General features: G+C 40.5%; 1 protein-coding gene across 2 annotated transcripts in view; it reads right to left on the bottom strand.

Moving 5' to 3' along the window:
• Positions 1-27,912, bottom strand: part of dmgdh (dimethylglycine dehydrogenase) — a 112,218-nt gene that overhangs the window by 79,792 nt on the left and 4,514 nt on the right. For both annotated transcript variants that reach the window (XR_009513072.1, XM_059974464.1), the window contains exons 3-5: positions 22,497-22,595; positions 16,203-16,367; positions 13,896-14,100 (exon numbers count right to left, since the gene is read on the bottom strand). Coding sequence is in view for 1 of the 2 variants with exons in the window: in XM_059974464.1 (XP_059830447.1) it covers positions 13,896-14,100; positions 16,203-16,367; positions 22,497-22,595 (469 nt within the window). In the remaining variant the exon portion in view is untranslated. The remainder of the gene's footprint in view (positions 1-13,895; positions 14,101-16,202; positions 16,368-22,496; positions 22,596-27,912) is intronic.

The following is a 27,912-nucleotide window of genomic DNA, read 5'->3' as shown; positions in this document are numbered from 1 at the left end:
CCGTACACGCGGGTGCTGTGAGAATCGAGTTTTATGCCTCGCGCCCGCCAACAGTATCAAACCCACAACAAATACCGTTATGAAATACACTTTAAAGAGTTTACTAAAATTAAAAGAGTAGTAGGCAATACTATATATATATATACAAGGAAAAAAACTAAAGGCGCCAACTTATCAAAGTTCAGTCTGTTTAGTGCACTCGTTGGAGCTCAATCAACGAACCAATCGACCCATCCAGCCATCGCACCTGGGACCACCCCGGTGGTCTTACGAGCAGTCCAGCACACGTCCACCTTCCTCGGCGTCTTCCTCGGCCTCCTCCTCCCACCAAAAACCCGCAAAAAACCCCTCCCCCAAGTTCCCAGCATCACAAGATACAATAACATTCCCCATTGATTAACAAATGAATACAATTACCATATCAGCCATTCTAAAGCGAAACAACAGCAAGAGAAACACTTATCCGACAAAGAAGCATTCCTACTTGTAACAAACCAAAGAGGCCATTTTGAGTAACATACACAGGACATTGTACACAGGTCAAAGAGTAGAGGTCAGACTGGTCCTCCAGATTCAGGGATTCAACTCAGGGCTAACGATCTTGAGCAAACAAAACTGTTACGGAAGCAACAACAAAGACTCTTTCTACATCTGAGAGCACTTGTATTCCTGAGTTCCCACCCAACACTTGTGCGACTGACAGTAGTGAAAACTGAGGGGAAGCTACTGAGATGATGCAGGATGCCCTGAACACCACCAGAGATGGGGGTCCTTTGTTGCTGCCCTAAACACCAGTGGCATAACAGGCAGTAACATTTATAATCATACCGATAGCATTATCTCTTGATTTACCACAGCTGAGTATGGTGTTTAGCAAAAGGAAGAGTAATGAGAGGTAATGTTGATTATCCTTTATAGGTTGACTTCTTATAAACACAGTAATGACTATTCAAGACTTTGATACTAACCACAATTATTTCAAGTAGCAACCAAAGGTGACGTGGCAGCGCTGAAAGCCTTTTCATGGATTGCAAGGGTTCTGCACAAACCAATTGTTCCAAGGTATTAGAAGGCATTTCACTTGACACCCAACATGGGTGCAAGAATGAATAAATGGAAAAGAAAGTGGGTGAAACTGCTCAATGAGAAGGAAGATGGGAAAGAGATCTGAGCAGGATTCCACATCCACCCATGGAGATTACCAAGCAATCCTCCTTCCTCAGCATCAGCAAAAAACAATCTGCAAAATTTCAGGGCTTTAATAATATTTTCCCTTTCCATTTTGTCACCTGCTGTGGTCATAATTGTACCCTCGGAGCAGGGTAACAACTGCATTAATGATGGCTGTTTAAAAGTAATCACATCAATGGACCTCCATGGTTCTTGTTCCTTGTAGGCTGACATTTGTGATAATCACTACAATTCACAGATTGGCTTCCACTCTTTTTAAGGGAGGTCACTGAGGTTATCTATTCAACAAAAGTTATTTGCACTCCTTTTATGCTTCCTGTTAACCTGCTGAGATAACAAGCAATTTTATAAGGATAAAAGATACTGCATGCACACAAGAGATTCATCACACAGTCATCACATTCCAATTCTGTCCTGTAACAAAACCAAATGCATTTCCACTGTCTCAGTCCCCACATGCTGTGATCACAGGCAGAGCATCGTTTAAGTCAGTAACTAGCAACACAACAGCTGTCATGATGTTTTCATCCGTTATCAGTCCATTCACCTGTTGCACTTGCCTACCATAGCAAACTAAAGCATTTTCAAGCCTGACATCTTTGATGTGAAACTCCTGCATGTTTGCACAGTGCACATATGATGAAAGCAACAGTGCCACACAAAACCAGACGTGACAGATCAATGGTGTACTGAAATAACACTTCCATTGTTACAGAGATATTCAAGTGGACCCCAGCAGTACTTGGCAGAGCTGTTGTCCAGGATCATGAAGGGCCAGAGATTCTATGTCAGTGCCAAATGGACCACTTAACCATAGAAATCACAGCACAGAAACAGGCCTTCTGCCCTTCTTGGCTGTGCCGAATCATTTTTCTGCTTAGTCCCACTGACCTGCACCTGAACCATATCCCTCCATACACCTCTCATCCATGTGCCTGTCCAAGTTTTTCTTAAATGTTAAAAGTGAGCCTGCATTTACCATCTCATCTGGCAGCTCATTCCACACTCCCACCACACTCTGTGTTAAGAAGCCCCCCCTATTGTTCCCTTTAAGCTTTTCCCCCTTCACCCTCAACCCATGTCCTCTGGTTTTTTTTCTCCCCTAGCCTCAGTGGAAAAAGCCTGCTTACATTCACTATTTATACCCATCATAATTTTATACACCTCTATCAAGTCTCCCCTCATTCTTCTATGCTCCAGGGAATAAAGTCCTAACCTATTCAACCTTTCTTGGTAACTCAGTTTCTCAAGTCCTGGCAACATCCTTGTAAACCTTCCCTGCACTCTTTTGACCTTGTTAATATCCTTCCTGTAATTCGGTGACCAAAACTGGAAACAATACTCCAAATTTGGTCTCACCAATGCCTTATACAACCTCACCATAACATTCCAACTCTTATACTCAATGCTTTGATATATAAAGGCCAATGTACCAAAAGCTCTCTTTACTACCCTATCTACCTGTGATGCCACTTTTAGGGAATTTTGTATCTGTATTCCTAGATCCCTCTGTTCTACTGCACTCCTCAGTGCCCTACCATTTACCTTGTATGTTCTACTTTGGTTTTTCCTTCCAAAGTGCAATAGATAACTCTGAGTTTACTTGATAAACTCTGAAAACTTAAATACAAAAGATTCTGCAGATGCTGGAAATCCAGAGCAACACATACAAAATGCTGAAGGAACTCAGCAAGTCAGGCAGTGTCTATGGAGAGAAATAAACATATGACCTTTCATCAGGAAGGTCTCAACCTGAAACGTCAACTGTTTATCCCTCTCCGTAGATGCTGACTGACCAGCTGAGTTCCTCCACCATTTTATGTGTGAAACTCCAAAAACGACTTGCTAGGTCAGAGTCAAACAATCGCACAACCCATGTAACTATGCTGATACATTCAGCTATTTATAGCAATGGGCAACTGGATGACTAACAAGAGGAAGCTACAAAGCCATTTTCAAATTTGATGATGGTGAGCCCATCGTATGATCATCAAAGAAATGAATAACAATTTTTCATCCACCTTCGATCAGCCTCAGCCAGACATTCTTACCATCACAAAAAATAAACCTTCATTAACTTAATTCATTATTCATAATATATAGAAACAGCCGACCATCTTTGCTTCATTCTGAAGATATATACTTAAGAACTAAATGAGTCTTCAGTCAAAGTGTCGCAATATTTCTCCAATGCCCTCATCTAACTAGTAATATAGAATACTGTCCAAGTAAGTCTCACAAAAATTAGGATAAATCTAATGCAGTTAATTACTCTCCCATCAGTCAGCAAAGTCAACAAGTGGTAGATCTGCTCAATGAAGCTCACCAGGGCCACGTGGCTCCAGAACTCATTACATTCTTGGTCCAAACATGACAAGGAGAATTGAATTGCAGAGGAACTCATGATCTCAGGGCAAATGATCAGTGTGGCATCAAGAAGCTCCAATAATTTTGAAGTCAATGGAGTTCAAGGGAAAAAGGAAGTTCTCCATAGTTGACACAAAGGGAAATGTTTGCAGTTGGATATAAATCATCTTAGCTCCAGGACATGTTCCAAGAACTTCCTAAAATAATGCCTAGGTCCGACCTCCTTCAGATGTTGTTTCAATGGCTTCCCCACAGCAAGAGACAGAAGCAGGGATATTCACTCTACAATGTTGAACTCCATTCACAACTCCACAGAAACAGTCCATGCCTTCATATTATAAGACTTAGCCAGTATCCAGAACTGGGATTGGAAAGAAGCAAACAACATTTGCACCTCACAACTACCAAAGAGTGATCTTCAATCTACCTTTGAAATTGAACAGTATTAAAGTGCATAATGTCATGCCATCCACATCATAGGGGTTGCAATTTATTAGAAACGCAGGTGGACCAACCAAATAAATACCCATTTATTCTATGAGTGCTCATGCAGAGTATCAAACCAAAAGGTCAGCAATTTCTTCCCTCCCCAAAAATATTGATCGACCAGCTAAGTTCTTCCAGCAGTCTGTTTATCACTTCAGATTCCTGTAGCTGTAGTCTTTTGTGACTCCAAGTAAGCACTATTATGACATGAGGGTCAGAGGTCACTCAACATGTAGAGCCTTATAGGCTTTACCTGACCGTCAGCAGTGCAATGGATCTCTCCACCTGGCTGGATGTATGCAGATCCAATGACTTTCAAATAAACAGCTAATTTTCAGGAGGTTAAAGAAAGTCTGCCTGTCTCTGTTGACCCTCCCCTATTTGTTATAGATGCATCAGACAAAGCAGCCTATTTGCTTGCAGTATGCACAAAATGCTGGAAGAGCTCAGCAGGTCAGGTAACATCTACAGAAATGAATGAACAGTCGACGTTTTGGGTTGAGACCCTTTTTCAGAACTGGAAAGGAAGGGGAAGATGCCAGAATAAAAAGATTAGGGGAGGGGAAGGAGGACTATCTAGCTAAAAGGTGATAGGTGAAGCCAGGTGGGTGGGAAAGGTAAAGGGCCAGAGAAGAAGGAATATAATAGAAGAGGAGAGTGAACCATGGAAGAAAAGGAAGAAAGAGTGGCACCAGGGTGGAGGTGATAGGCATGTGAGGAGGAGAAAGGAGAGCCAGAATAGGGAATGGAAGAAGGAAGAGGACGGGAAGAATTACTGGAAGTTGGAGAATTCAATGTTCATGCCATCAGGTTGGAGGCTACCTTGACGGAATATGAGGTTTTGCTCCTCCACCTTGATAATGGCCTCAATTGTGGCAAAGGAGGTGGTCATGGACCAACACATTGAAATGGGAATGAGGATAGGAAATAAAATAGTTGGCCACAGGGAGGTTCCACTTTAGACAGACCGAGCGAAAGTGCTCAACAAAGCGGTTCTCATCTTACATCAGGTCTCACCAATGTCCAATGGGATGAATTGGGAACACTGGGTACAATAGATGACCCCAGCAGATTTGCATATGAAGTATTGCCTCATCTGGAAGAACTGCTTGAGACCTTGAATGGTGGTAAGGGAGAAGCTGAATAGGCAGGTGTAGCTTTTCTGTTGCTTGCAGGGATATGTGCCAGGAGGGAGAATAATGGGGAGGGATGAATGGACAAGGGAATTACAGAGGGAGTGACCCTTGTGGAAAGTTGGGGGGGAGGTGAGGGAAAGATTTGATGAAGGTAGGATCCCATTGAAGATGACAGAAGTTGCGAAGAATGATGTTTTGGATGCGGAGACTTATGGGGTGGTAGGTGAGAACAAGAGCAACTCTAACCCTGTAAAGGTGGTAGGAAGATAAGGTGAGTACAAATGTCTGGAAAATGGAGGAAATGCAGGTGAGGGCAGCATCAATGGTGAAGTAAGGGAAACTCCATTCTTTGAAGAAGGAGGACATCTCTGATGTCCTGGAAAGGAATGCCTCATCCCAGGAACAGATGAGGCAGAAAAAAGGAACTGAGAAGAGTTCCATGTTAACAGGAGACAAGGTGGGAAAAGGTATAGTCAAGATAGCTATGGGAACTGATAGGTTTAAAAAAGATGTTGATGGACCATTTGTCTTCAGAGAAGGAGACAGAGCGATAAAGAAGGGGGAGCGAGATGTCAGAAATGGACCAAGTGAATTTGAGGCCAGGATAGAAGTTGGAGGCAAGGCTGATGAAACCGATGATCTCAGTATGGGTGCATGAAGCCATATTTGAATGAACGTGGCCTGGTATGGCAACAGTTCTACCTGGCACCACGGGTCAGCACATCAAAAAAAGAAGCCTCCCCTCCAAGGACTCTGTTTGCTTTGGCAAAGAGCAAATGTAATCATAGAGCCAATCCACCTGGATGCTCTTTCTTTTTCTCCTCTCCTATTAGGCAGAAAATACAAAAGCCTAAAAGCATGTAGCCTGATCTCAAGAGCAGCTACTATCCTGATGTTATAAGACAACTGACCAACCCCCTTGTACAGTAAGGTGTACTCCTGACCTCACAACCTAAATCACTATGCCCTTGCATCTTAATATTTGCCCACACTACACTTTATCTTTAACTGTAACACTTTTTTTGCATCCCCCCCCCCAATCGCAGGACTCTGCAGACGGTGATGCAGACAGCCCAGCACATCTGTAGATGTTTAAACATCCCATTATTCAGGATATTTACAGAAACAGGTGTGTAAAGCAGACCCGAAGGATCATTGGGGACCCAAGTCACCCCAACCACAAACTGTTCCAGCTGCTACCATCTGGGAGACAGTACTGCAGTTAAATACCAGGACCAACAGGCTCCAGGACAGCTTCTTCCACCAGGCCATCAGACTGATTAATTCATGCTGATACAACTATATTTCTATGTTATATTAACTGTCCTGTTGTACATACTATTTATTATAAATTACTGTAAATATCAACATTGCACATATAGTCGGAGACATAACATAAAGATTTTTATTCCTCATGTATATGAAGGATGTAAGAAATAAAGTCAATTCAATTCTACACAACTATATTGTGGAAGAATGCTTATCACATTTAATGAAGACAAGTACAACAAAACTAGTTAACACTATCTTCCCAAGAACAAAGACTATCATTGCCACTGGGAAAAAACCAGGTTAAGAATTTTAAAATGAAGGTATCGAAGAATAGGGCAAGTAAGTGAATACAAGGGAGATGGGTAAACATAGTTTACTAATTCAATTCTAAAGGGACAGTACACAGAAAACGGCAGTACCCTCAGCATTAATATACAGAGAGATCTTGGAGTCCAAGTCTATAGCACCCTGAAAATAGCTGCATAGGGTGGTAAAGAAGGCTTATAAAATGTCCCTCTTTATTAGTTGGGGCATTGAGTTCAAGTGTTAGCAAATTATGTTGTGTTAGCAACTCTAGTTGGGGCATGTCTGAAATGTTGCATTCAATTCTGGTTGTCCCATTATAGGAAGAATGTGGAGGCTGTGAAGAGGTTGCAAAAGAGATTGACTAAAAAAGTAAAGTCAAAGTGCCTGGATTGGAGGGCATCTGACATTAGGAAAGGTCAGACAAACTTGGCTTCTGTTCTCTAGAGTGGTGGGGACCTGACAGAAGTTTAAAAACTTATGAGATGTACAATTAGACAGCATAATCCTTTCTCAAAATTGAACTGTTTAATACTGCATGATATGACTTTAAGGTGAAAGGGAGAAAGTTGAAAGGACATGTGTAGGACAATTATTTATAACAGAGTGGCAGGTGCCTGAAATGCACTTCCATGGTAGTGGAGGCAAATACAATAGAGGCTCTTAGACAGGCATCTGAACGTGCATAGAATCACAGGGTATGTCCATTGTTAGGCAAAAATGATTAGTTTAGTTAGGTATTTAATTATGTTTTTTTTAGTAAGGGCCTATTCTTGTGCTGTACTGTCTATAATCTATGTTCTTTTAGAGTTAAGAAAATGGTCAAAATACTTCTGAATCAGCACACAGTTATGAAGAGTTTATGACGAGACTGAAAATTTTACCAGTGAAGGCTTACCAATCAGGGTTTCAAAAATGTAAGCCATGTGACAATTTGAATTAATTACACTTGCTGTTCGCTGTCTCCACACTGCCTGTGAATGTGCAAAGCATACACTGTCATCCAGTACACAGGCAGTCATTGAAAACCTAAATTTTTCATAAGTATTATCAACTCAAGAGTAATATTTTTCTTACTCAGTAAAATATTGCAGGATATAGCCAACCAAAAACAAGAGACCATAAGATATAGGAGCAGAAGTAGGCCATTTGGCCCATCGAGTCTGCTCCACCATTCAGTCATGCGCTGATCCAATTCTTCCAGTCATCCCCACTCCCCTGCCTTCTCCCCATACCCTCTGATGCCCTGGCTAATCAAGAACCTATCTATCTCTGCCTTAAATACAACCAAATGACTTGGCCTCCACAGCCGCTCGTGGCAACAAATTCCACAGATTTACCATCCTCTAACTAAAGTAATTTCTCCACATCTCTGTTCTAAATGACGACCTTTAATCCTGAAGTCATGCCCTCTTGTCCTAGACTCCCCTTCCATAGGAAATAACTTTGCCATATCTAAACTTCCAGGCATTTTAACATTGGGAATGTTTCCCTGAGATCCCCCCCTCATTCTCCTGGGAATACAGCCCAAGAGCTGCCAGACGTTTCTCATGCAGTAACCCTTTCATTCCTGGAATCATTCTTGTGAATCTTCTCTGAACCCTCTCCAATGTCAGTATATCCTTTCTAAAATAAGGACCCCAAAATTGCACACAATACTCCAAGTGTGGTCTAATGAGTGCCTTATAGAGCCTCAACATCACATCCCTACTCTTATATCCTACACCTCTAGAAATAAATGCCAATATTGCATTCCCCTTCTTCACAACCGTCTCACCCTGGTTAACCTTTATGGTATCCTGCACAAGGTCTCCCAAGTCCCTTTGCATCTCTGCATCTTGAATTCTCTTCCCATCTAAATAATAGTCTGCCCAATTATTTCTTCCACCAAAGTGCATGTCAATACACTTTTCAACATTGTATTTCATTTGCCACTTATTTGCCCATTCCCTTAAACTATTAAGGTCTCTTTGCAGGCTCTCTGTTTCTTCAACATTACCCGCTCCTCTACTTATCTTTTTTAGTTAACATACATCAACATACTGTACATCGTAAAAAGCAGCGGTCCCAACACCGATCTCTGTGAAACTCCACTGGTATTTGGCAGCCAGCCAGAATAGGATCCCTTTATTCTCACTCTCTGTTATCTGTCTATCAGCCAATGCTCCACCCATGCTAGTAACTTCCCTGTATTTCCATGGGCTCTTATCTTGCTAAGCAGCCTCATGTGCAGCACCTTGTCAAAGGCCTTCTGAAAATCCAAGTACACCATATCTACAGCATCTCCTTTGTTGACCCTGCTTGTAATTTCCTCAAAAAATTGCAGTAGGATAGTCAGGCAAGATTTTCCTTTCAGGAAACCATGTTGGCTTTGGCCTATCTTGACATGTGCTATTCCGTAATCTCATCCCTAACAATCGATTCCATCAACTTCCCAACCACTGATGTCAGGCTAATAGGTCTATAGTTTCCTTTCTGTTGCCTCCCACCCTTCTTAAATGGTGGAGTAACATTTGCGATTTTCCAGTCATCCGGTACAATTCCAGAATCTATCGATTCTTGAAAGATCATTATTAATGCCTCTACAATCTCTCCAGCTACTTCCTTCAGAACCTGATGGTGCATTCCATCAGGACCAGGAGATTTATCCACCCTCAAACCATTAAGCTTCCTGAACACCTTCTCAGTTGAAATTTTCACTGCACAAACTTCACTTCCCTGACTCTCTTGAACGCCCGGTATGGAGGAGATGGGGGAGAACAAGATGTACTCATTCACTCATTTCATTTATCTATCATACGTAAATTGAAAGATACAGTAAAATGCATTGCTTGCGCTAACCTAAGGATGTGCTGGGGGCAGCCTGCAAAAGTTGCCACACATAGCATGCCCACTATGACATGTATGAAAGGACCAAGAACGTCTCAACTGTCCTACTTCAGATGTTAGGTCTAAATTTCAACTGGTTCAAGTTGTAGCAGAGATCTCATGGAGTTAGTTAAATCAAAGAATAGCTTCTAATGTCTAACCAAGTAACTTTTCTGATTCAGATCATCTGGTCATTTGTGGAAACTTGCTGTGTAAAAATGCCCACAAAATGCTGGAGGAACTCAGCAGGCCAGGCAGCATCTATGGATCGAAGTATAGTCGACGTTTTGGACCAAAACACTTTGGCAGGACTGGAGAAAAAATGCTGAGGAGCAGATTTGGTGGGGGGAGGGGAGAGAGAAATGTCAGGTGATAGGTGAAACTTGGAGTAGGGATGAAGCAAAGAGCTAGGAACTTGATTAGTAAAAGATAGAGAGGGCCATGGAAGAAAGAAGAAGTGGGGGGGGGGGAGGAGCACCAAAGGGTGGTGATGGGCAGGCAAGGAGATAACATAAAAGAGGGACAAGGGGATGGGAAATGGTGAAGAGGGTTGGAGACATTACTGGAAGTTTGAGAAATCAATGTTCATGCCATCAGGTTGGAGGATAGCCGAACAGAATATAGGGTGTAGTTCCTCCAACCTAAGTGAGACCTTATTCCAGCATCTACATATTTTCTCTTGTTTGTGTAAAGATACCTTACATTTAAACACTGTCTCTACTTCAACAATAACTTGGAAAGTTTATCCTCTCCTGAAAAATTAAAGGCAAATACAACATGTCCATTTTGTGGCATTTTTCTTATTCTTAGCCAACTGCAGTTCAGCTAACTTACAAAGAATCTGTTTTTTCTTCTTTTCTCCCTGCCCAATAACTAATCGATCCATGTCAGTACATTACTTGCAGTTCTAAGTGCTTAACCCTTACCAACCAACTTCTTTGTAGGGCTTTAAGGAAAGCTTTTGTGAAGTCTAAATCTACCACAGCCACTCATTCCCCTTATGTACTCTGCTTGCTGTATTGATAAAGAACTCCAAAAAATTTTTCAGCAAGATTTCCCCTTCAGAAATCCATGTTGACTCTGCTTAATCCTATTATTTTCACGATAGTTTGTCACTACATCCTTCATTATAGGTAGGTTGCCCAGTTCACAGACCTCAGTACAAAAATCTAAGGTGACATTCCCGAGCAAGTGATGAAGGTGTATTGCTTTGGCAGAAATAAAGCCATTCAGATGATACATTGAACTAGTCAAAAAAAGAACAAGGCATGACCTGAACTGAGCTGTCATTCAAAATGTCTAATATACTGTAGCCCTCCCCACCCCACCCCAGTCATTACCACAACGCCCTACCTAAATGAATTTCGGGAGAAATCTTCACCACAGTGAAGGTGATGAGAGGCATTGATCGTGTGAATAGCCAGAGCCTTTTTCTCCGGGGCTAAAATGGCTAACACGAGGGGGCACAAATTTAAGGTGCTCGGAAGTAGGTACAAGGGAGATGTCAGACAGAGGTAAGTTTCCACACAGAGAGCGGTGGGTGTGTGGAATGCAATGCCAGCAAGTGGTAGAGGTAGATACAGTAGGGTCTTTTAAGTGACTCTTAGATAGGCACATAGAGAAAAATAGAGGGCTATGCAGTAGGGTAATTCTAGGCAGTTTCTAGAGTAAGTTTCATGGTCGGCACAACATTGTGGACTGAAGGGCCTTTAATATAACCATATAACCATATAACAATCACAGCACGGAAACAGGCCATCTTGGCCCTCCTAGTCTGTGCCGAACCCTTAATCTCATCTAGTCCCACCTACCCACACTCAGCCCATAACCCTCCACTCCTTTCCTGTCCATATACCTATCCAATTTTACCTTAAATGACACAACTGAACTGGCCTCTACTACTTCTACAGGAAGCTCATTCCACACAGCTATCACTCTTTGAGTAAAGAAATACCCCCTCATGTTTCCCTTAAACTTCTGCCCCCTAACTCTCAAATCATGTCCTCTAGTTTGAATCTCCCCTACTCTCAATGGAAACAGCCTGTTCACGTCAACTCTATCTATCCCTCTCAAAATTTTAAATACCTGGATCAAATCCCCCCTCAACCTTCTACGCTCCAATGAATAGAGACCTAACTTGTTCAACCTTTCTCTGTAACTTAATTGCTGAAACCCAGGTAACATCCTAGTAAATCGTCTCTGCACTCTCTCTAATTTATTGATATCTTTCCTATAATTCGGTGACCAGAACTGCACACAATATTCCAAATTTGGCCTTACCAATGCCTTGTACAACTTTAGCATTACATCCCAACTTCTGTACTCAATGCTTTGATTTATAAAGGCCAGCGTTCCAAAAGCCCTCTTCACCACCCTATCTACATGAGACTCCACTTTCAGGGAACTATGCACAATTACTCCCAGATCCCTCTGTTCCTCTGCATTCCTCAATGCCCTACCATTTACTCTGTATGTTCTATTTGGATTATTCCTGCCAAAATGTAGAACCTCACACTTCTCAGCATTAAACTCCATCTGCTAACGTTCAGCCCATTCTTCTAAACGGCATAAATCTCCCTGCAAGCTTTGAAAATCCACCTCATTATCCACAACACCTCCTACCTTAGTATCATCGGCATACTTACTAATCCAATTTACCACCCCATCATCCAGATCATTTATGTATATTACAAACAACATTGGGCCCAAAACAGATCCCTGAGGCACCCCGCTAGTCACCGGCCTCCATCCCGATAAACAATTATCCACCACTACTCTCTGGCATCTCCCATCTAGCCACTGTTGAATCCATTTTATTACTCTAGCATTAATACCTAATGACTGAACCTTCTTAACTAACCTTCCATGTGGAACTTTGTCAAAGGCTTTGCTGAAGTCCATATAGACTACATCCACTGCCTTACCCTTGTCAACTTCTTCAAAAAATTCAATAAGCTGTAATATGCTGTAGATTTCTAAGATTCTATGATTCTGTCTCAAGGACAATTATTGATGGCCTTCCAGGGACATAGATGTTCACAGATAAATACTTTTTAAAAGAATCCATTTTTTTGCATCCTATGATGTGTTCTCCTGTGAATTTCTTCTTACAACAATGTATTTGCCAGTTCAATTTAAAAAATTCAACAAGAAGATTGTACTTTGATGTTATGTTGCCATTGATATTAACTCAATAAATTAGCCCTGTCCTCACACATCTATTTCACACATCAAATGGCCAATTTCTGATCCTAAAAATCTGGACTCTGTTGTGATTAAATGAAAATTAAATATAAAATGTTCCATGAGTAATTTTAAGAATAATCATTTTAAATACACACTAACTCTTTTGAGACATATTTTGCCAAGCTTGACAATAAACTGCTATCAATGACCCAAAAGCAATGCTTCTTCCAACCAACCATTTTTGATATGTGAATCTAAACAGTTGTACTTCCAACTTAAAGTCAAGCCAAAATATCTGTATTTACCATTCATATCAAGGTTGACGGAGGACCTACTTGGCTATACCAACAGATACCAACGTATTAAAATGTTCTTCCAAAACACTCTAGTTTCAAGATATGCAATTGTAAGTTCAGAATCAGAATCAAGTTTATTATCATCAGCATGTGTTGTGAAATCTGTTAACTTAGCAGCAGCAGTTCAATGCAATACATAATGTAGAAGAGGAAGAAAAAATAATAAAATAATAATAATAATAAATTAATAAGTAAATCAATTACAGTATACACATATTGAATTCCTGGCTTTTCTAACATATTCTTATCATTAACTCCAGCAACAGTGTCTTAAAGGAGTCAAAGATTGGTTTTCAGCATTCTTCCATGTTCAAAAAGGGAGATGTTTGCCTAGGAACTCTCTGCACCAATCTAAAAGGCTGTATCAGGATAACTGACTTCATCCACAGCATAGTAGGTCAGCTGGACTACAATTGTGAGACATACCTTAAAAGTCTAGACTAGGATCATGCACTGAACCTCCAAAGGCTGAGGTAGGGATTTATTTTTGTATTGCCACACTTAAGGGGGATAAATCAGGATTACTGACTTAGGCAGGCAAGATGTATGCCACCTTAATACATAACAAAATAAATTGTCCATGGTTCTGAGGAATCTATAGTTTGAGAACAGTGTACGCAATCATATCTAATATGTAATTGTAAAAGAATGAAAGACAACAATCAAGAAATACTGCAGTCTGTATGATTCTAGATTGAATTTACTCTTCAATATGGAGATACCACCATACCTGCACAGTTCACAATTCGTTTAGCGTGGATTGCTCCCTTTACTGTTTCCACATCCCATGTCCCATCAGATCTTTGTGAAAGACCGGTTACTGCAGCAGGATAGTATAACTCAGCCCCATAGAGACGTGCTCCAACTGCCAAAGCCATGGTGAGAGAATAAGGATCAATGTGGCCATCTCCAGGGTTATATAATCCAGCCAGGACCTAGAGGATAGCATGTAACATCCATCTGAGAAACGTATGTAAAACTCTGAGTAAGACTAACATCTTCTTTAAAAATTTAATTTCTTAAGGGTAATAGGAGTACTTGGTTCTTTCGTATCTTACACTATACTCAAAACTTCTCATCTTAATCTAGCTGCCAGACTTGTATCAGAACAGTGCTGACATTTACCACTAGGAAAGTCCATCCCATCTCATCATTGCTTTAACTTGCAGTACTTCAATGCTCTGTGTAATGATTTGCTCTGTATGAAAGAGGAAGTTGAATAGGCTAGGATTTTATTCTCCAGAGCATGGAAGACTGAGGGGAGATTTAATAAAGGTGTACAAATTATGAGAGGATAAAGATACTGTGGGGTAAATGTAAACAGGCTTTTTCCACTGAGGTTGGATGAGACTAGAACTAATGGGTCAAAGGTGAAAGGTGAAATATTTGGGGAGTAATTGACAGGAAATCCTTCACTTAGAGGATGGTGTGAGTGTGGAATGAGCTGCCAGCAGATCAGTGGAAGCAGGTTAGAATGCAACGTTTAAGAGCAGCTTGGATAAGTAGATGGATGGGAGGTGGGAGGTGTATGGAGCGTTATGGTCCGGGTACAAGCCAAAAGGATTAGGCAGGATAATTGTTGGCCAAAGAATCTGCTCCTGTGCTCAGAGACTCTACGACTCTACAACAGCATGCAAGACAAGCTTTTCACTGTATCTGACAATTGTTTGTTCGTTATATCCCATGCTGTTATGACATGGGCGATCATGGCATTTCCATGACCATGGTAATCTTCCTACTGAAGTGATTTGCCATTGCCTTCTTCTGGGCAGTGTCTTTACAAGATCGTTGACCCCAACCATTATCAATACTCTTCAGAGACTGTCTACTTGGCATCAGTGGTCGCTTAACTAGGACTTGTGATGTGCACCAGCTGCTCATACGACCACCCACCACCTGCTCCTATGGCTAGCGGAGGGAAAAAGCACCTTACACCTCCTTTGGTAGAGGCGTATCTCCACTCCGCTATTGCTTTATTATTATGTGACAATAATAAACCAATAACACCAATACCAAAATACAGTGAAAGGATCCTTTGTTGACATGATTACATCTTTCCACATGGTATCACTGGAAGGTACAAGGTATATCCACACCTCCACATACAACTCCCTGACATTCCAATAGAGAAAGAAGTGTGGTTTGAATGTGTAGAAGATGGATTCAACCAGCAGTCATCACTGTTGTACGTATAGTATTGGTAGCCAAAGGTAGCTTTATCCTCTGATTATTTTTATATTCATAGCACTTTAAAACAGATAATTTCACAGGAAGAAACCTTAACAATTTCCTTGAAATGAATACTATCACTTTGTTTCCTCCTGTGGAAGAACACTTTTGGACTGTCTAGACTTTAAAAGTAAAAACCTTTCATTGTCATTTGACAAATTCCTGAAACTGCCCACCAGTTCCTCTAGAAAAACCTTCACCATATGGACTACAACAGTTTAAGATGGCAGCTCACCACCACTTTCCCCAAGGCAACTGAAGTGGAATAAGAAATGCTGATCTTGTCAGCAGCATTAATTTCCCACAAATCAATTTTAAAAATGAAGGGGAAAAAAGTACAATTTATGATGCAGTAGTGAGAAATGATAATTTATTTCATATTACAATCAATGTCATAGAAATACAGTAAATGTAAAAGTATTTTCTGACATAATTCAGAAGGTAAGACAATGATGAAGATACATTTTAGCAAACTGCAGACTCAACTAACTTCCCAAATATGCTGAAAGTAGATTCCAACCTATGTACCCTGTTCCTTATCACATTTCATGCAGAAAACATCTGTATTAAATATTTACATAACATGTTTTTAATTATTTGATGCAAAAGGTCACTTTGGAAAGGGAGGGTAAAATTATTTTGCAAAGCAGTGCAATGACACTTCCAAGTAAAGTTTTCCAACCTGTTGACAATAATTTTCAAAATCAGTTACAAAAGTTAAATAATTCAAGGTCAAGAGACTGCAGAAGACAAATGGTATGTCAGCAAAATAATTGATTAATATGAAGTCAACAAAGTGCCAGTTTACCTTGTCAATATTTATCAAAGGGAAGAGTTCCAGCACCTTTTCAGGGCCAATCATGAATTGTGGTGTCACATTCCACCGTGTCCGGTTCATCTGGTAATGAAATTCATCCACTCTGGTCGGGGTAGTAGCAATTCGGAGACTGCCGGGCTGATGGAAGCCAACTGCCTATGGAAATCATACCAAGGCATGATTAATTTGGGGACCCTTTTATTTATTTTCATGCAACTTAAAAAAATACAAACAAGAAATTATATGTTGTAAGTAAAGGCTTGCTGTGCTATCAGTTCTACGACAGTCTGAGCAACCCTTCCCCGAAAAGCTTGGGGCCGGGAGTGTTTCGGACTTTTTCAGATTTTGGAATATTTGCATTTATCTAATGAGATACCTTGAGGATGTGACTCAGGTCTAAACATGAAATCCATTTACATTGAATATACAGCTTATACATATACCGGGAAGGCAGTTCTATATCTATATCATATTGTAATCAGTTTGTGCATAAAACAATAACATACATGTTGAACCATCAGGAAGGTAAGCTATCACTACCTCGGCTGCCCAGCTGGACAGTCAGTAGCTGCTTGACATCGCCTTTACTCCCGATTCTGTGTGTTACAGTCTTTGTCTTACGTGTATTCATCACACATATGTACCGATGCGGCAGTTCAGCATGTTAGATTCTCGTCAGCGACAATCAATAAATTTCCCTCTGCTTCATGATCAGCAGACACTTTATCAACACAAATCTTTAAAAATGTAATGCCTTTTCTTAGATTTCTGCAACCAGCCTGCTGAATGTTCACAATTACCTTCAATTTTCAGCTTGCCGTGATAGATTTTTGCTTGTTTCAGGATCATCATACCGTTAAGCAGCATATGCTCACTCCGACATCAATGTCACACTTTCAATACAAGTGTGAGATCTGCATTTTTCGCTTAATGCAGTCTTTTTTCTATTTTTCATGAACTTCTGTTCAGTACATATGTAAGGTCACTTATCAGAACTGACTGTGGTGTGGGGAAACCAGGGCATCTCTTGAGGGTCTCCCAGCGCCTTGAGGAATTTTTCATTTGTGATGTCATGTTAACGCTCAAAAAAATTTCAGATTTTGGAGGATTTTGGATTTTGGAATTTTGGATCGGGGTGCTCAACCTGCATTAGCTGCCTTGCACTGTCAGAGCCAGCCACAAACTTTTAAAATGCTTCCTGTCAATGTCCTACACACCCACCATAATGGCAGTATGGCAACAGTTACATTACTTGTAAAATGACCAGCAACAGAAAGACATCAGCAAAATATCTTAATTAGCTGAAAATCTTCTTCCCAAACAACATAACAGCAAATGTCCAGACATTAACTAGCAACCTAACTGAGAAAGCAGCTAATAATCTGTAAAAACTACTTGACATAACGGACTGTGACGGTGGTGTGTCCTTGCTACCCTGCGGGCTAGAATCCACTCAAAAGGCTGAAAGGGATTCATCAAAATCCAAAAGGGTTTCTCCATGAACTGCAGGATCCTGTTTCAAATAAAGTATTTAACATCTTCCACTGTTCTGGCACAGGACGTGGATATCTAAGGGGAAGTGTGATTCTTTATGGAAGCTGATGCACTCCCAATGCGCTCTCCCCACTGCAGCTCATCCATGACTGATGGGGAGCTTTGTAGGCTGTGATTTTCCATATATTCCTCATTCTAAGTAGTGGTGTTAATTATTTTCTAATTTGTGAATACAATTGTCTCTGATTGTAGAGGTAAAGGCGTGATTAAATTTGATTACAGCATTTTAAAATATTTGTGCACAGTCCATTATTACTGGTACAATGACCTTTAATCTATTTCCTTTAATATTTCAGACTTTCTGTACCATCACCCTGCACCAGCAGCCATACATCGGAAATTTAACTATAAAGCTGAAGAGAAATCTATAGTTTCCTCTATGACCATGAAGCACATGAAGGTTCAGTTTTATTTATTTGTTAACCTTCAGCTACTTGAATATGTCTCCTTTTGCCACTTGCTTGCACCAAATATTCTTATAAATTAGCCTGATGTTTCTTCCAGTCCTTCCTCTCTTCAGCCTTATTTCCTTTATTACATAGAACACAGAACATAGAACAGTAAAGCACAGGTATGAACCATTTAGCACACAGTGTTGTATGGAACCAGCTAAAAAGCAATCATAATCACCCAAACAGTATTCCTTTCTACCTACACCACATCCATATCCCTCCATCGTCTTCACATCCATGTGCCTATCCAGATGTCTCTTAAAATCCTCTAATGTATTTGCCTCTACCACTACACCAGGCAGGACATTCCAAGCATCCACAACTCTGAATGAAGAACTTATACCTCACACCCTTCTTAAACCTGCCTCCTCTCACCTTCAATGCATGCCCTCTGGTATTAGACATTTCAACCCTGGGAAACAGATACTCCCTGTCTACTCTATCTATGCCTCTCATAATCTTGGAAACCTTGATCAGATCTCCTCTCAGCCTCTGATGCTCCAGAGAAAACAACCCAGGTTGTTTTTATGATAGCACATGCCCTCTAACTCGGCATCATCATGGTAAACCTCTTCTGCACCTTCTCCAAAGCCTCAACATGCTTCCTATAAAGGGGCGACTAGAAATGTACACAATACTCCAGGTGTGGCCTAACAACAGTTTTATTAAATTATAAAATAACCTGCTGACGTTTGAACTCAGTGCCTCGACTAATAAGAGAAAGCATTCCATAAGCCGCCTTAACCACTTTATTGACCTGCGTAGCCACTTTCAAGGAGCCATGAACTTGGATCTCAAGATCTCTCTGCTCAGCAATGCTGTTAAGGATCTTACCCGTAATTGTGTACTGTCTCATTCAATTTGCCCTACTGAGATGCAACATCTCACACTTATCTGGGTTAAACTCCATCTGCCATTTCTCCGCCCATATCTGCAACTGTTATGTATCATACCATATTCTTTGCCAGTCTTCTATGTTATCCACAGCTCCACCAGTCTTGACATCATCTGCAAATTTACTAACCCACCCATCGACATTTTCATCCAGGTCACTTATATACATTACAAACAACAGAGATCCCATCACAGATCCACTAATTACAGATCTTCAGCTCGAATAAGTCCCTTCAACCACTACCCTCTGCCATCTATGCAGAACCCAGCCAATTTGTCACGGACTCCATGCATCTTAATCTTCTTGATTAGCCTTCCATGAAGGACTTTGTCAAACATTTCACTAAAGTCCATGTAGGCAACATTCACTGCCCTACCCTCATCAATCTCTCTCATCACCTTGTCAAAAACTCAGTCAGGTCGGTAAGGTACAACCTTCCAGGCACAAAGCCATGCTGGCTCTCCCTAATTATACCACGGGCTTCCAAATACTCATATATCCTATCCCTTAAGAATTTTCTCCAGCAATTTTCCTACAATTGATGTGAGACTATAGTTCTATAGCTCCAAGGATTTTCCCTTGTTCCCTTCTTAAATAAATGAAACATCCTTTTTCTGGACATCTTTGGAAAACAAGCTTGTTTGCCCCTTGTTAACAGCCACTAGATTTTGCAGTGATAAACCCACCTTTCTCCAGCTTCGTATGTCTAGGATGTATACAACTTTGGTTCTGCCAAATCCATGAGGTTGGGATGTCTCGCCCACCCAAACGCCAGTTTGTGTGATTGCTGTATGACTGACTGCCCCCCAGCAAGAAATAACACATTGCACACAATTTATAAAGAAGTATATTTAAGAATGTTAATTTAAACAAACAGTTATTGTGAAAGAAAGAAACAAAAAACAAAAAGGGCCCATTACTCTTAAACAGTCAAATGTGTACTTAAGTTGGAGCTCAAATCCTGAGCTTGTCTGTCACTCACACGCTGGGCCCTTGGTCCAGCTTCTGAAAGTCGCTCGAAATCCATCTCGAACAAGTGGGTCTCCTACGGGAGTATTGGTTCTTCCTTCTTGGAGCTATTCATCTGCACAAAGTACCTTGTGCCACAGGGACAGCATCCTCAGCCATCCTTTCCACTGCCTTCTTCCAGCTCACGGCAACAAAGACCCTCAACCCAGCACTCTCCAGAACCTCCTCCCAATTCCACTGTCCTGATTGGCTGACAGCACATTCCAAAGTTGGATAACAAGCCTTTTATCTCAGCTCAAACTCAAATAAGCTGAAAGCTGAACAGATTGCTCTTGCAGAGCTGCTAAAATGAAATACCTATAGCATAAGAGAAAAAATTTTAACCCTGGGGTTACATAGAGGTACAACACTCGCCAGTCCTCCAGGATCTTGCATGTAGCCATGGAGGACACAAAGATACTGGTCAAGGGCCCAGCAATCTCGACTCTTGTCTCCTTCAGTAACCTGGGGTAAATCCCATTAGGCCATGGGGACTTATTCACCTGAATGCTCATTAGAAGGCCCAGCACTTCCTTAACTTCTAAACACCCTTACATATTTATACATTCAGCACAGATCTCCTGGTCCTCCATGTCCTTTTCCTTGGTAAGTACTGAAGCAAAGTACTTACTCATATTCTCTGCATCCAAGCAAATATTCCCCCCCACCTTTCTCCTTGAGTAGTCCCACCCTCTCCCTAGTTATCCTCTTACTCTTGATGTGTGTATAGAATGCCTTGGGATTCACCTTAATCCTACTTGACAAGGCCCCTCCTGACTTTCCTAATTCCCTTCATTAGTCCTCTTCTGGCTTCTTTATATTCATCAAGTGCTTTGTTTGATCCTAACTTCTGAACCTTTACATACTTTCCATTTTTCTCCTTGACTAAATTCATCATCTCTCTAGACATCCATGCTTCTGTGATCTTTCCATCCCCATTCTTCCTTCTAACAGGAACACAATTTTCTTGAACTCTGTGCAATTAATCTTTCAACATATCTATGGTGGACTTGTCAGAGAAAAGGTGTTCCCAATTAACACTTCTTAATTCCTACCTAATGCCCTCATAACTTGCCCTATTCCAATTTAAAACTCTCCGACAAGAACCATACCTATCCTTATCTATAGCTATTGTGAAAGTTAAGTAGTTGTGTTCATCTCCTTACCAGTCACCTGTCCAGGCTTATTACCCAACACCAGGTCCAGTATGGCCCTTCCTCTTGTTGGACCATCCACATATTCATTTAAGAAACCTGCCTGGATATACTTAACAAAATCAGCCCCATCTAAACACCTCATATTAAGAAGGTCACAGTTTATATTAGGGAAGTTGAAATCCTACATAACAACCCTATTATTTTTACACATTTCCTTAATCTGATTACATGTCTGTCCCTCAATATCCCGGTGGCTATTAGGGGGTCTGTAATACAATCCCATCAGAGTGATTGCACCCTTCCTATTCCTGTGTTCCACCCAAATGGACTCAGTGTCTGCCCCTCCATTATGTCTCCTCTGAGTGCAGCTGTGATATTGTCCCTGATTAGTGGTGCAACTCCCCTCTTCCTCTTTTACATCCTCCTCTATCTTTGCTAAAACTTTGAAAACCTGATACACTATCACCCATTCCTGTCCCTCTCTCAACCAAGTTTCAGTAATGGTTACAACATCACGGTTCCACATACTTTCAATGCTCGAAGTTCATCACCCTTACCTATAATACTCCTAACATTAAAATATACACACCTCAAACTATCCGACCCATCATACCTGTTATTTCGATTTTGTATTTCAACACCTTCCCTGACCGATCCTTCCCTTACTGACTGGGGCTCCGGTTCTTGGCAGAATCCTCATAAATCTCTTCTGCATTTAATCCAGTTTAATGATGTCTTTTCTATAACAGGGTGATGAAAACTGTACACAATATTGCAAGTGGAGTCTCAATAATAAAATCCCAACCTCTAAAGCCACTGCCCTAACTGATGAAGGCCAGCATGCCAAATGTCTTATTTACCATCCTGTCTACCTGCAATGTTGCTTTTAGCATACTATGTACTCATGATTCTTAATCCCTCTGTTCCACAATGCTCCCCAGGTTTTGACCATTCACTGAGAAGTCCTACATTGGTTTGATTTCTCATGTTGCAACATTTATCAGAATTGAAAACCCTTTGCTAATCCTCAACCCACTTACCCAGTACATCTCGATCCCCCAGTAATTTTTGATAGCCTGCTTTACAGACTCCAACACCACCTATTTCAGAATGAACTTTGATAGGTCACAGGCTTTTCTGAGTGGTCAAGAATATGGTATCAACTGTACAATTACACAATAGATGGAGAAGAACCGTACAGGTTAATGAAGACACTTACCTGTCCTGTCTCTTCCTCCAAACTTTCATACAATTTGATGCTATAATGATGAATTTTCTTTAAATTGATTCCAGGATGAAAATATGTTGTTAAACCAGCCTGAAAGAAGATAAAATGTTTGAGTTTAAGGCCTAAACTTGTAGAAGCAAATTTGAACAAAATAAGTCTGTTGGTGGTTTGTCATTAGGGGATATAAATATGCATTTAATTTATAAAGAATTAACATTCAAAGTAATATTCATTTCATAGTATCACTGTAAATCTTTGAATGCCTCTCTTTAATTTTGAATGCCAAATTATTAAAGGAACATTCATATCAGCCTCTTCATCCCTGAAGCCAAGCAATATGCATATCGTATTCTTCATTGTTCATTATTGTAATGCAGTCAATGTGTTAAAGCAGGTAATTCTATACAAAAACATTCAATGGGATTCTCCTGAAGATATAGCAGTGGTGTTGTGAAATCCAATGAGAATTGTTCTGCTATTATTTCCATTTCAATAACCTATAATTTTGATTTTCAAACGTGTACTGTAACCAATAACAGTGGTAGCTTCAAGGTCAACCAGGGACAGTAACAATGTCAGTCTGGCTTAATGATAGCATGCTCCCCTGTAAGTCTAACAAGTCTAACTCAATGTAATCTAGAATAATGCTTCTGGGATTTCTACTGGGTCAAAATCCTGATGCTGGGTTTTGACCCAAAAGTTGGCAATTCCTCTCCTCCTACACTCCTGCAACAGATTGCTTGTAACTCCTGATTCCAGTATCGGCAGCCTCTTGTATCTCAACTTCTGATGATTATCACCTTGTCAGGAAGTTAAACCATTAAAAGTGTTAGGTCCCCTACATTTTATGTGAAAGGAAAAATGCTTGAAAGAGCAGGAGATTTCTACTTTTGTCCATTAATCCAAGAGCACCCTCCAGGACCAATGATCCATTTGTTCATTTCACTGGTTTTTGTGGAAGATATTGTGTGGAAACTGACTTCTACACTGGCTGATTAAATTATTACCACATCTCAAAAGCAATTTAGTGACTTTTAAGGAACTTTTGTATAACCTGTGCAAGTGAAAGGTGCTAAATAATGAAAATTATTTTGTTATTTTGATATGCACATAGAACAGAATCTGTATTCCTGTAGACACAAGAGACAGCAGATGTTGGAATACGGAGCAATAATCTGCTTTTTAGAACTCAGCAAGTCAAGCAGTGTCTGTATGAGGATTTCAATCCAAAAAGTTGTCAATTCTCTTTCTCCCATAGATGCTGCTCAAGCAGCTGAGTTCCTCCAGCAGATTGTTTGTTACTGTATCAGAATCTGCTCTTCCAATTCACTGTACTGAATGCTTTAGATAGGATTTCATAAACTAACTCTCTTGAAATAATTTGCAAGTCCCAATCTAATTTAGCTCATCCCAGGAGCTTTGGACTCAATGCAGTAGCTCAAATAATTCAAACGATGTTCCAATTAATATAAGATCTTGCAACACAGCTGGAATCAAGTGAAACAGAATGTAGATTCAAGAGATTAAATTACAAAAACAGAAGTTTCTTTTGCATTGTTATTTCGTACAATTATATACAGCGGAAGAAAGAGCAGATAAACCATTTAGTTCAATTGGTCCGTATCACTTTTGTGCTCCATTCAATCCACCTCACAATCGTCTTTACTTAATCATATCAGAGAAAATATTTTTTCTTATTTATATATTAGCTTTTCTTCAAACAAATCTCTTATTTATTGCAACAAATTCTCCTGGATTCAAACTGCATATTTTTTATAAATTCCCAGTTCAATGAATTTATCCTGAGTGATTAGCGGCTCTCACATTTAGCCTTCCAAATTTGAAATCTCTTTAGACTTATCATTTTGAAGCCTTCCATAATTTTAAAGGCCTTTGACTGGTCACCCATACAGAGGCTACATCTGTTCAGCCTTTAATAGTATGTACTGTAATATAGGCTGGATATCATCCTTTCAAATGTTTTATTCTCACATCTTCTAGTGTCTTTCTGTCCTTTTTTAATAAGATGGCTTTGAATGTTGTATAACCATTGATATGTTTATCTTAGCGGGTAGCAGTGCCAGTGACCTGGGTTTGATTCTCCACGACTGGGTGCTCTGGTTTCCTCTCACATCCCAGCAACGAGGGGTTAGGGTTAGTAAGTTGTGGGCATGTTATGTTGGCAAAGGAAGCCTGGTGACACTTGCAGGATGCCCCCAGCACATCCTCGTTGGTCACTGAAGCAAACAACGCATTTCACCATCTTTAAAACAACTCCTCTGCTTCTAGATGTATCCTTCAAGAAATAAGCCCCAAAGTCATATTTGATTTTTAATTACCTTATTGTTTGTATTGTTTTGTCACTGGATGATATTAATATGCTTAGCAAACATTTTGTTATCATATTTACTTTTGCTGATGATGCTTAAGCATAATTCACCCTGGTGGCGTAGCAGTTAAAACAGCACCATTAAAGCTCGGGGCATGAGAGTTGACAGTTCAATCCCAGTATTTTCTCCAAGGAATCTCTACATCCTCCCCGTGGGATGTGTGGGTTTTCTCTGGATCCTCCAGTTTCCTCTCACAGTCCACAGACATACTAGGTAGGTTAATTGGTCATTGCAAATTGTCCTGTGATTAGGTTAGGGTTAAATCAGGGTTGTCAGGGGTTGCTGGGCAGCATGGCTTGAAGGGCTGGAAAGGCCTGCACTGTATTTCAATTAATTTATTATTCCCTCCCCCAAATTCCTTGAATTTCAAAACGATTCCAGAAAATGACCAGAAATGCAATTAAAATTTTAAATCTAAGTCTCATAATGATGAGTCATGGAAACATACACCACAGAAAGAGGCCCTTCAGATTACCACCACTATGTCAACAACGTACTAACATTTCCTAAACCCATTTATCAGTACTTGGTCTATAACCTAGAACACCTTGGCAATTGCAGCCATAGTTTGTGAAAAAATATTCAGATTTCCTCTAAATCTCTTATTACTCACCTTGAACTTATCCCTCTGGTCTCAGATACCTGTCACATGAGGAACAGCATCATACCATCCGCTTTATCTGCTTCTCGTAATCTTGAGTACCCGTCAGGTCCCTCCTTAGCCTCCTCTACTCCAAGGAAAACAAGCCTAGCCTGTTCAGCCCCTCTTCATAATTAAACTTCCATCCCGGCCAACATCCTAGTGGATTACTTTTGCACTGTCTCCACAGCAATCACTTCCTTCATATAGTGTGGTGACCAAAATGTATACAATGCACCAGCTGTGATTTACATAGCGTTCACAAATCCTCCCTGCATGTATGCAATGAAGACTTGCAAACCCATCTACATATGCAAATACATTTCAGTCATCTTTGGAATTGTGCACAAAGGTCCTTTTGTTCCTCAATATTCACATTTGTGGTACATGTCCTACCCTTATTTGAACTCTAAGGTGCATTAGCACAAATGTCTTAGGATTAAATTCTACCTGTCACTGGCCTGGCCAACTTACAGCTGATCACCATCACTCTGTAGCCTCTTCAACACCAATTTTTGTAATATAAGTGGTAAAAGTAAAACATTAATTAACTCTTTAGAACGATTAACTCATATCATTTTGAAGTATTTGTTGATAATTTTCTCCCATTCAACTCCTCTGTTTATCATATATTTACCAAATGGAGGTACTGATCACCTTCCCTCATGAATCTTCCATTTCCACATTAGCAATGGTGGAAAGTGATAATATCATTTTGCACTCTAGTGTTTCTTCCCACCTTATTGGGAAGTCTGTGTCACATTCATTCATCTGTCACCATTTGTGCAAAAGAAAACAGTAAAAGCTATCTGAGCTTATAATTACTTGGCAAAATGTGTCCATTTACAACTTTGCCACACTTTCTGCATAACTGGACTGTAAAATTTTCCAAGAAATAACCAAACACTTTCAAGATTGTTTAATGTAATTTCCAGTACACAAGTGTAAAGGAGAACAAAATAATTGTTATTCTGGATCCGATGCAGCATTAAAAAAAACACAGTAAGATAAGGAACCCAGTAATAAATTTAAAAAATATAAACACTAATACATAAGGTATCTTATATACATAGATTGATTATATGCCCATAAGAGACGATAGGTACAGGACTGTCTATGCATAAGGTACCTGACAGGAAATGATAAAGTAATGATGGTTGGGGATATGGAGGGGTGGGTTGGTGGGCGGAGGTGTTGATCAGCCTTGCTGCTTGGGGACCCTAAATATATACTCATGTAACTGGATTCTTAATTTCCTCACTTGGAGACCCCCAGTCAGTTTGGATTGGCAAAAACATCTCTTCCATGATCTCCATCTGCATAACAATTCTGTGTGCTTGGTCTCCTGCTCTACTTGCTTTACACTTATGACTGTGAGGCTTATGACAGTTATGAGGCATTATGAGGCAGCTCCACTGCCATAGCTTGCTGATGACTACACTGTCATTAGCCAAAGCAAAGGTGGTGTCAAACAAGTATATGGGAGGGAGATTGTAAATTTGACTGAGTGGTGCCACAACAACAACCTCTCACTCAATGTCAGCAAGACCAAGGAGCAGATTATTGACTTCAGGAGGAGAAAAACGGAAGTCCATGAGCCAGTCCTCATCAGGGGATCAGAATTGGAGAAGGTCAATTTAAAGGAACTTTAAATTCCTCGGTGTTACCATTTCAGTGGATTTGTTCAGGGTCCAGCATATAAGTGCCATTACAAAGAAAGCACAACAGTGCCTCTTCTTTCTTAGAAGTCTGTGACGATTCAACATGTCATCTAGAAGTTGGAAAACTTCTAGAGATGTGCAGTGGAAAGTATATTGACTGGATGCATCACAGCCTGGTATGGAAAAGCCTACAGAAAGTAGTGGATACAGCCCAGCCCATCATGGATAAAGCCCTCCCCACCACTGAGCACACCTACATGGAGCACTGTTGCAGGAAAGCAGAATCCATCATCAAGAACCCCCACTATCTAGGCTATGCTCTTTTATCACTGCTGCCATCAAGAAGGAGGTGCAAGAGCAGAACTCACACCATCAGGTTCAGGAACAGTTATTACCCCTCAATGATCAGGCTCTTGAACCATAGGGGATAAATTCATTCAACTTCACTTGCCTCATCACCGAACTGTTCTCAAAACCAATAGACATACTTTCAAGGATCCTTCATCTCATGTATTCAGTATTTTGAGAATCTCTATCAGTCAGAGTTGACCATGGCCATTGCGTCCTAGCTGTCTAGATATGCAAGCCTGGCAGTACGAGAGCAAGTTGTTCCCATGTAGCAAGCATCTGATGAACCCAAAGGAATGGCAGAGACCAGCAGTGTCACAGGAATTGCCAGTCAGCATGGAACTCTATGTATGACTGCCCTAGGGGCT

This window comes from Hypanus sabinus, chromosome 7 (genome assembly GCF_030144855.1).
Source record: "Hypanus sabinus isolate sHypSab1 chromosome 7, sHypSab1.hap1, whole genome shotgun sequence".
Classification (NCBI taxonomy): domain Eukaryota; kingdom Metazoa; phylum Chordata; class Chondrichthyes; order Myliobatiformes; family Dasyatidae; genus Hypanus; species Hypanus sabinus.
Note: the sequence above shows the minus strand (reverse complement) of the source record. Positions and strands in the feature narration are given on the sequence as shown.